Below are 14,995 nucleotides of genomic sequence, written 5' to 3' on the forward strand. Positions count from 1 at the left end.
CTCCTGCTATATGTTGAACATCTATCATGTAACAGCTCAATGCGAACAGGAGTAACTCTGGAACTAGCAGAACTCACCCGTCTCAATTTCTCGTAAGCCTGGACACAAGGGTGACTATCTGTCAAAAGCTGTGTGTTATGTTTAGATTGTATTATATGTGGATCTAAGTGCTTTACTGCTGCCCCTATGCACAAGGATTACACTTCACATGGCAACCATACAATTTGATGTTTCATCAATTTAGCATTAAAGAAGCCTGATAGATGTAATTTGCCATTTTGTTGAGAGGAGTATAATGTAGCAGCAATTCCTTTATTTTTCCCAGAAGCATCTGTGAATATCCACAATAGGTCATTTGGCTCAGCTACTGTAATCTCTTGACAATTTTTGAGTGCATTTTGGAGTCTATTAGATTCTTGGACCAGTTGATTTTGCTAGCTGATTGTTGTCCAGCTGTTGCCTGCGCCAAAGGATCAATGAGATCTGCATAACTTTTAAGGACACGATTGATAATTGTTATGCTCCAATAAATGATTGCAACCCTTAGACAGTTTTAGGCGGTTCAATTGATGAGAGGGTGGCTAGCTTTGATTGTGCCATTTGACCAAATCCAACCCAAAATATTTGTAGATTTGGGACAAACTATGGTCTTTCTAGCTGATAGATGTAGATTATTATTGTGCAGTGCTTCAAGTGTGCGACTGTCAGGGGTGCCACCTAAATATAGAGATCATCAGCTATTTTTGAAGCACAGCCTTTTTGAATGAGATCCAAGAACTCTACACATAACTTCTTTCAAACTGGTTTCGGATCCTGACTCCTTTAAATGGAGTCGCCACTCCACAATATATCATGGACTTGGATGCTAGCGGGATTTGATAATAGGCCTGATTCAAATCTGTTTTAATAATGTACTTCCATCCGGCAATGTCACGTAATACATTATCCACACTTGGCATTAAGGATGGTTGAGGCGTACTGTATTGGGCAACTTCACCAAATGATGTTAGTAGACGACTTCCGCCATTTGGTTTTCTTTACTAAGGATGACAGGTTGAGATATTCTACTGTAACATTGACGTGTTCTGGTTTAGCGAATACGCATGCAGATTCAAGTTTATCTAATATATTTTGTAATTCAATCATTGTAGCATGATTATATCTGCCCTTTGTGGGCATAATACTGGGCCCATGGTTACTTCATCATATTGTAAATGTAAATCCCCAAAGCTGCCATTTGGAACTACACTCATCTTGTATATCATATTCCATATTGTCGAGTGACAGTTGACAGTCGTCTTCAATTTCCAGTTTGACCAGACGAGAAGAACTGATAGCACACTTGCCCCAGACACGTACCTACAGTTTATCAGTGTGTGAGAGAAATGCCCAGGTCTCCCAGCTACAAAGAACATATATTTTAAAGGCTTATTTCATGCAGCGTACATATGAGCACAATAATTAACTTCCTTACTGGCTGGTTGAATGCACCTGTACGAAACACCTGTGTATCTTCATAACTGCGAAACTCGTTCAATAGAGATGACATAGCCTGCGAAATTGTGGGTGTCAAGGAGTCCAAGGACTTATTACGTAGTTCTGCACCATATTTCTTCTGCTGGGTTAATGAGATGTAATCACAGAAACACAATGGTGTTTTCAAGGGTTGGGGTCAAGTCTTCATCATCTGAAACCTGGTCACTGTGATGTGTAATACCGCCATCTTTGATCAATAAATTATATTCATAAAATGCCATAATGGGCTGATATAAATCTCCAGGATTTTCATCTGATTGTAGGTGAATTTTAAATATATATAATATATAATTTTCTGCTAAATATCACTGAGCGAGGTACATTGATTGAGTTATGTGATATAACTGTGCAGTGATTTGCTATCTGACATTTTACCGGGCTACAGTTCTCCTCAAATCAATGGGAGGAGGCTTCCATCATCCTGTAAACTTCTAGTTGGGTTTGCAGTATATTTTTTCTTCCATTCAATTCCATTAACAAGAAATACCGAGAAACTGTTTCCAGTTTTCAAATGAAATACTAGTTTTTAGTGAGTTACCATTGTTTTGGAGAGTGAACGAATGCCATAATCGTTTGAATTAGCCAAATCACGGGTTAAATTTGTCTGGGAAAATATGAAAAATAGTCTGGAAAGTCGAAAAAGGTTGCCTTGGAAGACTGAAAGTTGTGTGATGAGGTGGAAAAGTTGTTTGAAGAACTGGCCTAGAAAGTCATAATATTGATAGAAACCGGTAAACGTGCCTGAAAAGTCAAAAAGTTACCTGGGGTCCGAAGTCCTAAATGTTGAATAAAATGTTGGTGAAATTGCACAAAAAAGTGATAGTTGGTATATTAGTCGAGAAATTTAAAGACCGAAAGGTTGTTTGGGGATGTGGAAAAGTATATGAAAAGTCGAAACTTGTTAGTATAGTTTCAATAGTTGTCTGAAAAGTTGTATAGCAGGTCTGAAAAGTAAGAAAAAAATTGGAAATGTTGTATGTGATAGCAGGGAAGTCAGAAAAGTTGTATAAAAGTCATACAAGTTGTATAAAAAGTCGGAAATTAGTCGGTAATTGGGAAGTCAGTAAATTTGTTTTTAAAAGTCTGAACAGTTACGTGGAAAGTCGAAAACGTTCCCCGGAAAAAAGAGAAAAAAAGTACCTATAAATGCAGAAAAGTTACTTTGAAAATTATAAATGTTGTATAGAAAGTCAGGAATGTAACATGAAATGTTGAAAAATTTGTCTTGAAATGTGGTCTGGGAAGTTTGTAACGGCAGCCACGTTGCCATGATAAGCGAATAAAGTTGAAAGTCGTAAATGTTGCCTGATAATTTTGAAAAGTTGTCTAAAAAGATAAATAATTGCATGGGAAGTCAGAAATGGCATATGGAAAGACTGAAAGTGGTTTTGAAAGTCGGAAATGTCGTCTGGAAAGTTGAGAGATTGTTTTAAAAGTCAGAAATATTGTTGGTAACACACGGTCGGAATAGCTTCGCTGTCCTGCAACAGCATTGAGGTAGCCAAGTCAGGCAGGCAACCCATACCCATAAGACAAAACATTGGTTCTGGCTATTGAGAATTTAACATAGTCAAACAAATTGTTCCCAAAAATGAATGTACACCTCAAATATCAAAGCAATCGTGTTCAACATACCAAGTATCAAAACAATTGAGCTGGTAGTTTTCAAGGAGATGGAAATGTAATTGTTGACGGGTGATGGACAAATGATGATGGACAATCACTTATATGAACAGCTCCGCTCTGTCATCTACAATGACAGCTTCGCTAAAAAGCTGCATTAAAAGTCGGAAAACTAACCTTGATAGTAATAGATGTTGTCTGCAAAGTGTTGTGTAACGTCAGAAAAGATACCTAGAAAGTTGCCTAGAAAAGCAGAAAAAGTTGTTTTGTAAGTCAAATAATGTTGCTAAAGGTTCAGAAATGTATTGAATTCGAAAAAGAATGACTAGAAAATTAAAAAACGTTGCCTAGAATGTCTGAAAATTTGTCAGGAAAGTTGTCTGCGAAGGGAAATTCGTCTGGAAAGTTAGAAAGCGTTGCCGGGAAAGTCAAAACATGTTACCTGAAAGTCTGGAAAGTTGCGTAGAATCCCAAAAAAGTTGGTTTAAGACCTTGGAAGATTGCCTGAAAAATCATAAAAATTGTCTAAAAAGTTGCCTAGAAAATCATAAAAGTTGTATGTAACATGGGAAAGTTCCTTGGAAAGTCGGAAAAGTTGTCTGGAAATACATAAAAATTGTATGGAAAGTCTAAAACCTGGGAATACGACAGGTAGATAGGCCAGGATAAATCAGACAATGTCTGAAAGTCAGAAATATTATCTGGAAGGTCAGTAAAATTGTCTTGAAAGTTGAAAAAGTTACCTCCTTAAAGTCACAAAGGGTTGTTTTGATAGTCGGAAAAGTTGTCTGAAACGTTACCTAAAAAGTCAAATCAAATAAACCTCAGAAAGAACTCCTATGTGCTGAGAGTATTGGAGACACATTAATTCAAAATTTAACATCTGCTTTTCAAACGAGAAGGTTGGTAACTAATATTTGAGATGCACAACATGAAAACAATGTGATTCACATCATCAAAATTTATAACACATACAGAAAATACATTTAATTTTTCATCCATGCTTTTTAGTTTAATCCCTCTGTGATGGATTCAATTTAAATCCATTTTTTTAGATGTCAGAAATGGGCTAATAGATTATCAATATGCATGTTTATAAACTTTAAACTAATCATGTATGTGGACTACCTCAATGAACCAAATGAATTATTAAACAAATTAAGCAATTATGCACATGTACAAAGTTTCACTATAATGTAATGATTAATTGTAACTAAATTAGTGGAAAGCTGAAAAGTAATTATGCAAATTAGATAATTATTATAGACACCTTGTGTTAGAGTACATATGTACCAAGATTCATTGAATTAAGATAAGTACTGTCACAGACCATCTATGTATGAAGATTCATTAAAATGTGATTAGAACCAAAAAAATTATAAATTATTATGCAAATTAGGTAATTAATATGATCTGATTTTAATCCAAAGCTGAACGAGTCTGTGTATTGTCCTAGAACATCAATGTACCAAGTTTCATTGAAATGGAATAATTATAATTAGTACATGTGATATCAGTGTGAAAGCTGAAAATTTTATAATTATGCAAATTAGGTATTTAATATGCACTGATTTTAATCCAAAACTAATCAGGTATGTGCATTGTTCTAAAACATCTATGTACCAAGATTCATTGAAATGGAATAATTAGTACATGTGATATCAGTGTAAACGCTGAAAATTGGATAATTATGCAAATTAGTTGATTAATATGCACACATTTTACCCAAAATTAATCAGGTCTCTGCATTGTTCTAGAGCATCTATGTAACAAGTTTCATTAAAAAGTAATGTAGTAATAGTACTTAAAATATCAAAAGCTGAAAAAAAATTATGCAAATTAGGTAATTAATATTTCTTACATATATCTGTGCATTGTCCTATGTATCTATGCAAGTTTCATTGAAATGTGATTAGTACACGAGATATCAGTGGAAAAGCAACAAATTGACTAATCATTATGCAAATTAGGTTAGTTATATGCATGGATTTTTACCCAAAACTAATCAAATCTACGCACAAGTCCAGAGCATCTATGTATCAAGTTTCATCAAAATCCAATGAATGGCTCTTTAAATACGAGTGGAACAGTCATAGAACAGCTACAAATTAGCTAATTATCATACAAATTAGGTAATTAATATGCAAGGGTTTCAACCAAAACCTAATTAAATTAGCCCAGAGCAACTAAACACCAAGTTTTATTAAAAACCAACATACGGTTCTTTAGATATCAGTGAAATGGAGACACACATAACATACACACATACAGACAGGGTAACTGCAAAGACTCCCCTTGTGTGCTTCGCACACGGCAGTCAAAAAGTTGTATGCGACATCAAGTCAAAAGTCAAAAGCGTTGTCTTGATAGTCGGATTTGTCAGGAAAGTTGGGAAATATGCCTGGAAAGTCAGAAAAGTTACCTGGGATTCAGTAAAGTTGTCTGAAATTTTGAAAGTTGCACAAAAGTGATTGAAATTGTAAAGAAATTCGGAAATGTTAACTTAGAAAGTCAGAAAAACTTTCTGCAAAGTTGAAAAATGCGTCTTGAAAGAAATTTGCCTTGAGAATTTGATTGAAAAGTTTGATGAAAAGTTGGACAGTTGTTTAAAAGATGTATAGAAAGTCGGTAGTGGTACATGGAACGTCAGTTAGTTTGTTTGAAAAGGTGGGAAAATCGGAAAATTTGTGTGGAAAGTCTGTCTGGCAAATCAGGAGAGGTGCCTGGAAAATCAGAAAAGTTGTCTGGGATGACTTGTCTGGAGAGGTAGACAACTTGTATAGTAAGTGGGAAATGTTACCTGAAAAGTATGTCTGGGAAGTCGCAAAATTTGTCTGGAATGAAAATTAGCCTGAAAAGTTGATTAATTATGATAGTGACCATGAATTTGGTAATGTATCTATATACCTTTAGTTGTATAGCCAACCTAAACCTGAATTGAGTAATACGTCTGATTTTCCAACAACAGTTAGCATGACTGTCTCTTGATAAGATTGAGAGAAAAATATGCAACTTTCAACCAAGTGAAAAAAACGCAATAACACTAGAATCTTACAATCATTATATAATTGATCATGTTACATCTGTGCTGAGTGGAAATGAGAATGGGGGAGCATTTTTTTTCCTAGTCTTGAAATGATTTTAACATGAGAAGACTACACTGACAAATATATCGGGAACATTGTCATACATCTATAATTCAGCAGCATTATAGAAAGTGTCAAAGTGTTGGATGTAGTGGGTCTGAAATTTTCGTTGCTCATTTTCATTTTTACTACTAAAGTGTCCAATCTCAGATATCATTTTGAGGTACTGCAGTGTTTTGATTGTTGCAATATAGAAATCTGTATTATAGTATAGTTGAGAATGGCAGCCAAGATCTTGCTGAGAATAAGAATGCCATGAATTTGCTCATCAAATAACATTACATTCACTGCGGCCATGATACCCAGTTTCAGATACCATACCATGGTGGTTTTCATGTGCATTGAACATGGTCACAGAGAATTGAACACTACATTCAAATTAGATCTATTGCTTTCAGCGTAATCTATTATAAAGATATGACATTACGAGTATAAATTTAGAGATCTTGAATCATTACATCAGATGATTTGGTAGTACTGTGAAATTTTCCTGTGAAATTAATTTTCGCTGAAAAGACATTTTGGGTGTTTTGTATGGAATATATTTTCACTGATTTTTGATGAGTTGAATATGAAATATAGAAAAAAGTATATTCGCTGGATTTTATTTTTACGGAATCATCCCTTTAGTGAAAATAAATTCCAAGCGAAAAAAAAGTATTCTACAGTATATCAAATTAATGGGTACACAACAATGACTACAATCTCACCATCTCAAGTAGTTAGTGTTCTATAACAGACAAGAATAATTCTATTGCATTTTACAAAAAATGTTACATTGTTACCATGGTAACTTGATTACAAGTTACCATGGTAACAATGTGCATATTGAAATGAGTACTGCTCCTTCTTTTGATATCCAATAAAAAGCAAGATAAAATTATCTTTTACTGGTCCTATGGACTTGATAAATATAGTTGGCGTACCAAACACCATTGGCAAACCAAACATGGTTGGCACACCAAAAAACGTTTATTGAAAAATCATACAATGAGACATTCAATATTCTACAAGTCCAAATTTAATTACACAGACTTTCCAATTCATTATTAAAATACAGCAAACTGTGGCATATGTTGTGAGATTTCAGGAAAATATAACAAACACAGGTATATAAGGCAAGAATTACAGACAGAAACTGATATATTTGAGTACGGTAATGTGCGTATAAAGTTGAGTACGGTAATGTGCGTATAAAGTTGAGTACGGTAATGTGCGTATAAAGTTGAGTACGGTAATGTGCGTATAAAGTTGAGTACGGTAATATGCATATAAGTGTATTCAACAAATCTTGTTAAGACTTGATTTAGGTTCCACTATACATTAGTACTGTACAGTGAATAAATTATTAGGTAAGCCTTTGCTTGTTTAAAAAAATGATCTGTGTAGACCTTGATCGCATGAAAATAATAATTGAGAAATTCACTCAGACTTGTGACTGGACTCCCTCCCCCAAAGTCTGTACCATAATTAAACTAAACATTTTAAATTTCATTGCTAGAAATTCTTTGCAATTTCATCAATTAATGATTTCGTGGAGAATCCCTGTACAAATTTCATTGATTTTTCTTGATTTGTGAAAATGTTTTCATCGCAAAATTAGAGCACATCATCAGCATGAGCACAATTGGATTTCAGTGTTGATATTTTAATGGCTTTGTGATAACGAAATTTTCATAAAAGTTAGTCATTTAAAGAACCCATGTTTTTTTCAGCTTTTTTTGGTGCAGTGGGACAATTTTATGTGGATTATTTTAATGTAAGGAATATTTGCTGCAATATTTAAAGATTGTAACCTGCATTCAATTGTCTGTTCTCACAATGTTTTCACAAGCAGGAAAAATAAATGCAACTTTGTGTCGCATACGACTTATTTACCACTTCCGTGTCACTGAGAATGTTCTAGAACCGTACTGTGTCTGGGTGGAATATTCTAGATTTTTTTTAGAAACTGGTTGAATAGGTAATAGAACACTGTAGGAGGCAATAGAAGGTAATGGAACATTCTAGAAATTGGTAGTAAGTTCCAGACTCATTATGTATGCTGATGTAATGGTCTATTTATAGACAGTGTGGGTATATATAGGGAAGTTGTTGAGCACTGAGTCAGATCAGAGATCTCGTTGAATTGTATTGGAGTTTAAGTATCCAGTTATTGGAAGTTTGGAGTTTTACCGCATTATTGTACTTGATGTTTGCAGAGTATAATACCAGTACCAGTTGAAACCTCATCTGCTGGCTCCGTGTTCGTATGCTATCATCGCCGCCAGGGATGTCTTTCTGTTACTGTTGCCATTTTGGTATTTGAACCATCACACCTGTACTATACCAATTACGGTAATATTACGTTGCGTGTGACACTTTGGTTGTACATTTTTTTAATTCTGGTCGTGACAAATGTTAATGAGACAAGGTGTTGTTCCAGTTGAAAACTGACCACACCCACTTTCGCAAAATCACAGTTAATCAAACTTTGAATTACGAGCAACATAGATTTGGTCATTGATTAATGGCGTAGTTAGTAACTTTAACTTTAATTGACAGTTAACCAGTTAATCAAGCAACTAGTTACTAGCAATATAAATTTACTATTGTTGTTTAATTTCTACAAACACTCCCAGTGACTAAACCAAAATTTACCAAAATGTAGATGATTAAACAACTACAAAAATTTAGGTTGGCTGTAACTTGATATTGAGTTACCGGTAACTGTTTATTAAATTTTGAGTTATAAAATATGGACATTAAAAAACAACAATTACTCGTAACTTAAAATTCAGTTAACTGTTAATTACACATGCAAAAGTGGGCATGGTCATTTTTGTATGTTTTCATAACTTTGATGATCGTAATTCAAAAAAACTCTGCATCTCACACAGAACAGGAGATCAAGTGCATGTATGCTGACACGCATTTTGTACAGGAAATACAGGACTAGTCGAATTTGAAACAAAAGGTAACCTGAGATGCATCATGTTTCAAGGGTTCCACATAATTCACTTTGCTTAATTTGAAGCCAATCTGAACCCTAGTGTTAATTTTGTAAGTGTATTTTTGTGTAAAAATGTCGTAATTTATCCCAGAATACAAGACTCAAAATACTGTGTGGTCCAAGGCGAAAAAAAGAGGCTGTCCACCCTTTGTAGAAGCCAAGAGGACCTTCTTTTCTAAGAATTTTCAGAAAACAATCAAAAAATCCAGTGTAGAAAATTCCTTTCCCACGAGCATCAGTTCCTTGGTTGTACAAACGGGTACTGACAACGTCAAATGGTGTCATGAATGCAGTAACAACGACAGCGCTGACGCAACTTGACGTAATTGGGATGAACCAACTTTCATGTTTAAATATCTGTAAGAAAAAAGATGTGCTGTTAAAAATTCAATTAAATGAGAGATTTTGATTTTATGCACCAATATTAGTGATGTGACAGAAATTTGCATAACCTGACGTATCCATGGTTACAGTCTATAGTGTGTTGTGTAAAGAGTATAAAGCGTACCTTAGACTTTTCCACCATATCTTTGATAGTTGAAAATGTAGATAACTGAGCTCCTGAGCCAACCATCACCCGAGGGACAGCACCACTAACTCCCCTCCATAAACCAATTACACCATGTTCTTTATATATAGTTCTTAATGCACTTGTCATCCCATTGTGAGTATGTTGGTGTCCTACTGCGATCTCAACATTGGACTGTGACTGTAAATGCGTTTTAACCTACGTGGAAACATTTACATGCATTAGAAATCAGATCAAATATAATTAATCTGGAATTCTGAGAAATGCTAATTAATACCTAGATTTGAATACATTTGCATGACTAATAAGAAAAAAACAGCCATAGTTTTTAGGTATTTATTAGAGGTCCTGTAGACCCAGAAAGAGCTGGCGTTCTAGACCAAATTGGATCCAGGCATGATTTTTTTTTTCAACTTTTCATTCAAGATTTATTTGTAGACATATTAATTGTAGATATGTTAACCATACATGTGTGATTGGGTGTTAGCATGGTATGTATAGAGTTATGGAATAAATAATAAATTTCAAATAAATATCATTATCAAAACAAATATTTTTCCTGAATTGAGTGACCTTCAGAGAGACAACATGGATGCATGGACAAAACATTCTGAATCTCACCAGAGCCATTGCTCGAAACGTCTAGCTATTTTTAATAGTTATTTAGGACTATGATTACCAAATATTATCTTCTATATATCATATTTATCAGTCCGAGCAGCGTTTATTTATTTATAAACTACTATTCTGAATCTCACCAGGATTTCTTGCCAAAATTTTCCTGCACTTTTTTTTCTATATTTTTTAATATTTTTGGAAATGAACTATAATTTTGGAGCCAACAGACAAAATTTGAATCAATTTTCAAGTTTTATTCAAATATTTTGTCCCCATCTTCTGAATGAAGACTATAAAACAGAACTATTTTGTGATGAAAAGAAGATACTGGTGGTGAAAAGGTTAAATTAATAAAAAAAGTCATCCTGTAAACTGTTTACTTTTTACTGCATAGAAATTTCTAGATTTGACGAATTTATGGCATTTGTATTGCATCATCCTTCGCTGGTAATAAATTATACGAAGCAACTGCGATAAAACATTCAGTCAACCTTTGTAACAATGAAAACAAGTATTGTTTATATTAAGACATCGATGACGAGAAAAAAAATGAACAGATCACATCAAGTCTGGACCTTTGTAGGGCAAGATACGTATAGGCTCCATTCTATTTAAACCTAGATACAAAAAAAAGCTCTGGCTTGTGCTTTTATTCTTCTATCAGAGGCTTAGTGCATTAAAAATATTCTTCATTATTATTATTACTGGTATTAACAAAAGAAATTTTCACTGCTACAAAATTTCATAATTTTTTTTTTTTGATTCACAAACATTTATTACAGTACAGTAAAATTTACAGTATTTGATGGTCGAAATATGAGCAAAATATGGAAAATATTTATCCAGTTTTCAATGATTTAATTAACCATTTCTAAGCAGGGATATGTCTCTGTTACACGTTTGATAGAATATTTCAAATTTTATTTTCTAATACTTTGTTTTTAAGGTTCATGCTTTCACAAATAGATGCTTCTGTTGTGAACTACTATAGTCTTGCAGTGATTCCAAACATGTTCAAAACAATAGCAAATCGCAAAATATTGTTGACAATTTGCACATATTAATATTAATAAATAATTTGTAGTATAATAGTCCTCATATCTCAAATTTAAGTGACAAGCATGTGACTGGTATTTAAAATCATTTTGTGAGATAAAGTTGATTGGTTACAAGAACAATGTTCACACGTTTTAAATGATTTAAGGGACCACCCTTTAAAATCATGGGGGTGGTTAGAATGGTGTGACCAGTGCAATCCTTTTTCACAGTGTCTTATCTGTAAATTTTTATTTTTGTTGAACATTTTCCCTGCAACACCTTGCATATAATTTAGGTTCTTTTTTGTAACTAGCTTGCACACTTTTTTAAACGAATCTTCTATCCAATCTCTCCCCGTGATATCAAATGGTTGACCCCTAACAGCAGAACCTTACCAGATACATTGGACTGCCCACTATCGCACCACAGCTACCGGAAAAAGCGCCAGCTACGACGCTTTGCCAAAATACAACATCGCCGTTCTTGTCCGTAATGAGGCCAGCATTTTTGAGACACTGAAACGTCCCAAGGCGAGTTCCGTTCATGAGTAGTTGGTAAAACAGAGCGGGCACAAGTCCTTTCTGGAGAGCCAACAATCCATCAACTTTGCCGACGGTGTAAAATCCATGAAAGGCGTTTTTGTAAGACCTTACATACGTTCCCCTGGCTTGCAGTTCCCCTTGAAGTTGCATGCGTATTTTAACAACTTCCAGTGGGTTGCTGAAAAGACATGCCCCGCATGCTGCCAATCCCCCGAGTATAAATTCGGTCATACTCTCACTGTGTCAATGCAGAACGTCGCCCACGTTCACTTTAAGGAAAAAAAAATCGTCCGTGGTTTGTGGTTCCATGCAAAGAAAACACGATACGATCAGTGCATTGTTGTTGTTCTGTATGGCCGCGAATTACCTACGTACAAGTGAACTGCCGTGCCCTGGTTTTACACCTGCCCGATCTGTGTCCGATTATGTTTTCACTGTCACGCCCGCTAGTTTGTGTAGGTAGCCATATTTAATTTATGCAACATTGACCTTTGAGTGTGGTCGTTTGAGGGCGTTATACAAATAAACCATTTCAAAAATGTTACCCCGCTGGTTCCCGGCGTCTTGGTTCGCCGTGACACTTGAGGCGGGAACCAGCCAAAATGTTACGTGAAGTAAACAAAAATCGTTTGATAAAATAACGAAAAAATATGCATTCACGCAGAATCATATCTGAGTTTACGATGAATAATAATCCAATATGGAATATTAGAACAGAAATTGACGAAAAATATCAAAAACCTTAAAAAAAATATTCAAGAGCTTCAGTTTATGAGGACGAAACCTAGTCAATTATAAATAAAAAAAATAACCAGAATTTATTAATTTTAGAAAACTTAAAAAAGTTCTGGCAACCGGCCTTATTTTTGAACAAAAATATGATTGTATTTTAGTGGATACTTGACATTTTGAAAGTATTATAACGCTTTTTTTCATAGGTTTCTATGGCACAAATATTATGCCATATCTCGACTTGGTGAAATAGGCTGGAAAAATCATATATCGTGAATGGTGGGGTACTTTTTCTAAATGACAATGTTCTAAAAATAACGATTTTTGAAAAAATATTTGGACAAAAACGTCACTGTAACGCATAGAATAATGCTCAGTGTACTTTGGGACAAAACCTTCATGATTTTACATAATAGACCAATGAACACTATACTATTTAAGACTAACTTTCTAAAAAAAGTGAGTACGCCTCTAGCTAAATCCTTTTAAGGTAGAAGCCTAATCATAAAATGACGATACCCAGAATTTGTTTATTTAACAGTAAATTGAATTCTCGGTAAATACAAGAAATTTTTCTAGAACACATAACAACACGCGCTGCGACGACTCGAACTGTTCAAGACTTGTCTCATACTGCGCCCTCTATCGGAGGCACCGCATTTTTGTGCGGGTTTTGAAACATGCAGTTTCATGGGGGGGGGGGGGGGGCTGGTACAAGTCGAATTTATTCGAACAGGATACGAATCGCTTTGAGTTCACGCGCGTTGGAGCACTGTTTAGCAAATGAAATTCCAGCAATCAACTGATGATCGTCAAAATTCAAACACACTAAAACATTATTTAAAAAGTGTATTTTGTATCTATTTCCTTGGTTACTCATAAATAATTGTCATCACTTAGTTCAAATAATTCTTCCCAAGACTCAAAAAAAAAACGCTAGACATGATCTCAGAGCCTGGGCAAGGAGATACTACTTGTGTCATTTGACCGGCGCCAGACTCACTCACTAGTGGGCACTCACTGCAGACTTGCTATATAGTTTAATTAAGTGGACAAATGCGGTGTGAAGACGACATAGACAATGTAAAAGATGGAAATCATATTTCACACAGAGGGTAATGAGCTCAGTCACTGACAATTTAAAAAAAAAAAAAAAAATGTGTTTATTTTTTTAAATCAAGTAAGACAGTATCACCATACACACCCACAATCTGAAAGGAGGTCGACGCTGCTGGGGACTGGTAATATTGCAAAAGTTGACAGACCGGAGTAACCACTCTAAATGTATCAGTCCGCCTTTTCAAAACTGGTTGGTTTTTGATAAAGTTCCTCCCACACATCATCTGAGGGTTGCTTCTTCTGGTGTCACAATACACGGGTTAAAAGACAAGTATCCTATTCCTGCTGTTGGTGTCACTTAAAACGGTTAATATTCAAATTACGATCTACATGTCACAAATAATGTAAGGGGAACAAGTAGTCCTATTGGCTATTAAAGGGCGGTGGTAGTCGCTCCGCGTATGTGCGACATTTGTGTTGATAAACATTGATTTTTTCCAATAAAATCACGAGTACGATTTTTTTCCCTGACCGCGACTTGCACCAATTACAATCGGCGACTCCTCCGATACCTTCCAATCACTAACCTTACCTACTCATTGGTCTGCGCATGGAATGTACTAGGGGTGAAAGTCGCCTTCTTTGTTTATATGAGACCCATATTTCGCGCATGCGTAGCGCGACGGCCACACATTTTAATTACTAGTATATGAACTGGAGAACCAAGTTTACTTAACAACTTCAATGTCACGGTGTCAGTCATTTTGTCCCCAGTTTTCAGGATGGGGACAAAGGTTCGTCATTTTCGTCACAGTTCGCGTACATATAGTCCGTCACACTCTATTTCCAATAACCCCCAATTTAGAATAGTCCCCTTCTATTACCCACCTCTAAGTTCGTAGCCAAAATTAAAACAAAATCCTGGGAAAAAAAAACATTATGAAGAGTCTCAAATACGGCCGAAAACTACACAAGATGAAAAAGAAGACAAATAGGGTTATTGACCCCGCAGTCAAGTGACTACCTGGCGGACCCCTTAAACAAATTGTGGTATGACACCGTGAAACAACAACATGCGATATAGCTAATTAGCATAAATTCAATAGAAGCCGTTTTTCTTTTCATATTCAAACATGTGTGTGTTATTTACTTGCATAAGACTGGGAATTACATACAAATA

General features: G+C 35.0%; 1 protein-coding gene across 1 annotated transcript; it reads right to left on the reverse strand.

Moving 5' to 3' along the window:
- Nucleotides 1–7,308: 7,308 nt before the first annotated feature.
- Nucleotides 7,309–12,475, reverse strand: LOC100374842 (solute carrier family 25 member 35-like). The gene is made up of 3 exons (XM_002737949.4): nt 11,878–12,475; nt 9,806–10,024; nt 7,309–9,654 (listed from the first exon to the last, which is right to left on the reverse strand). Exons 1-3 carry the CDS (start codon nt 12,253–12,255, stop codon nt 9,340–9,342), a joined length of 912 nt encoding a protein of 303 aa, XP_002737995.1. The 5' UTR covers nt 12,256–12,475; the 3' UTR covers nt 7,309–9,339.
- Between the last annotated feature and the right edge of the window lie 2,520 nt (nt 12,476–14,995).

Source organism: Saccoglossus kowalevskii, chromosome 15, assembly GCF_978046115.1.
Source record: "Saccoglossus kowalevskii chromosome 15, keSacKowa6.1, whole genome shotgun sequence".
Taxonomy (NCBI): Eukaryota; Metazoa; Hemichordata; class Enteropneusta; family Harrimaniidae; genus Saccoglossus; species Saccoglossus kowalevskii.

What these genes read in the sequence shown, in the direction of transcription:
- LOC100374842 (XM_002737949.4), bottom strand. Translation starts at nt 12,255, where the DNA reads ATGACCGAATTTATACTCGGGGGATTGGCAGCATGCGGGGCATGTCTT. An exon ending in TGGGCAGTCCAATGTATCTG is followed by an intron (nt 10,025 to 11,877) that starts GTAAGGTTCTGC and finishes GTTTCCACGTAG; the next exon opens with GTTAAAACGCATTTACAGTC. An exon ending in ATATGGTGGAAAAGTCTAAG is followed by an intron (nt 9,655 to 9,805) that starts GTACGCTTTATA and finishes TTTTTCTTACAG; the next exon opens with ATATTTAAACATGAAAGTTG.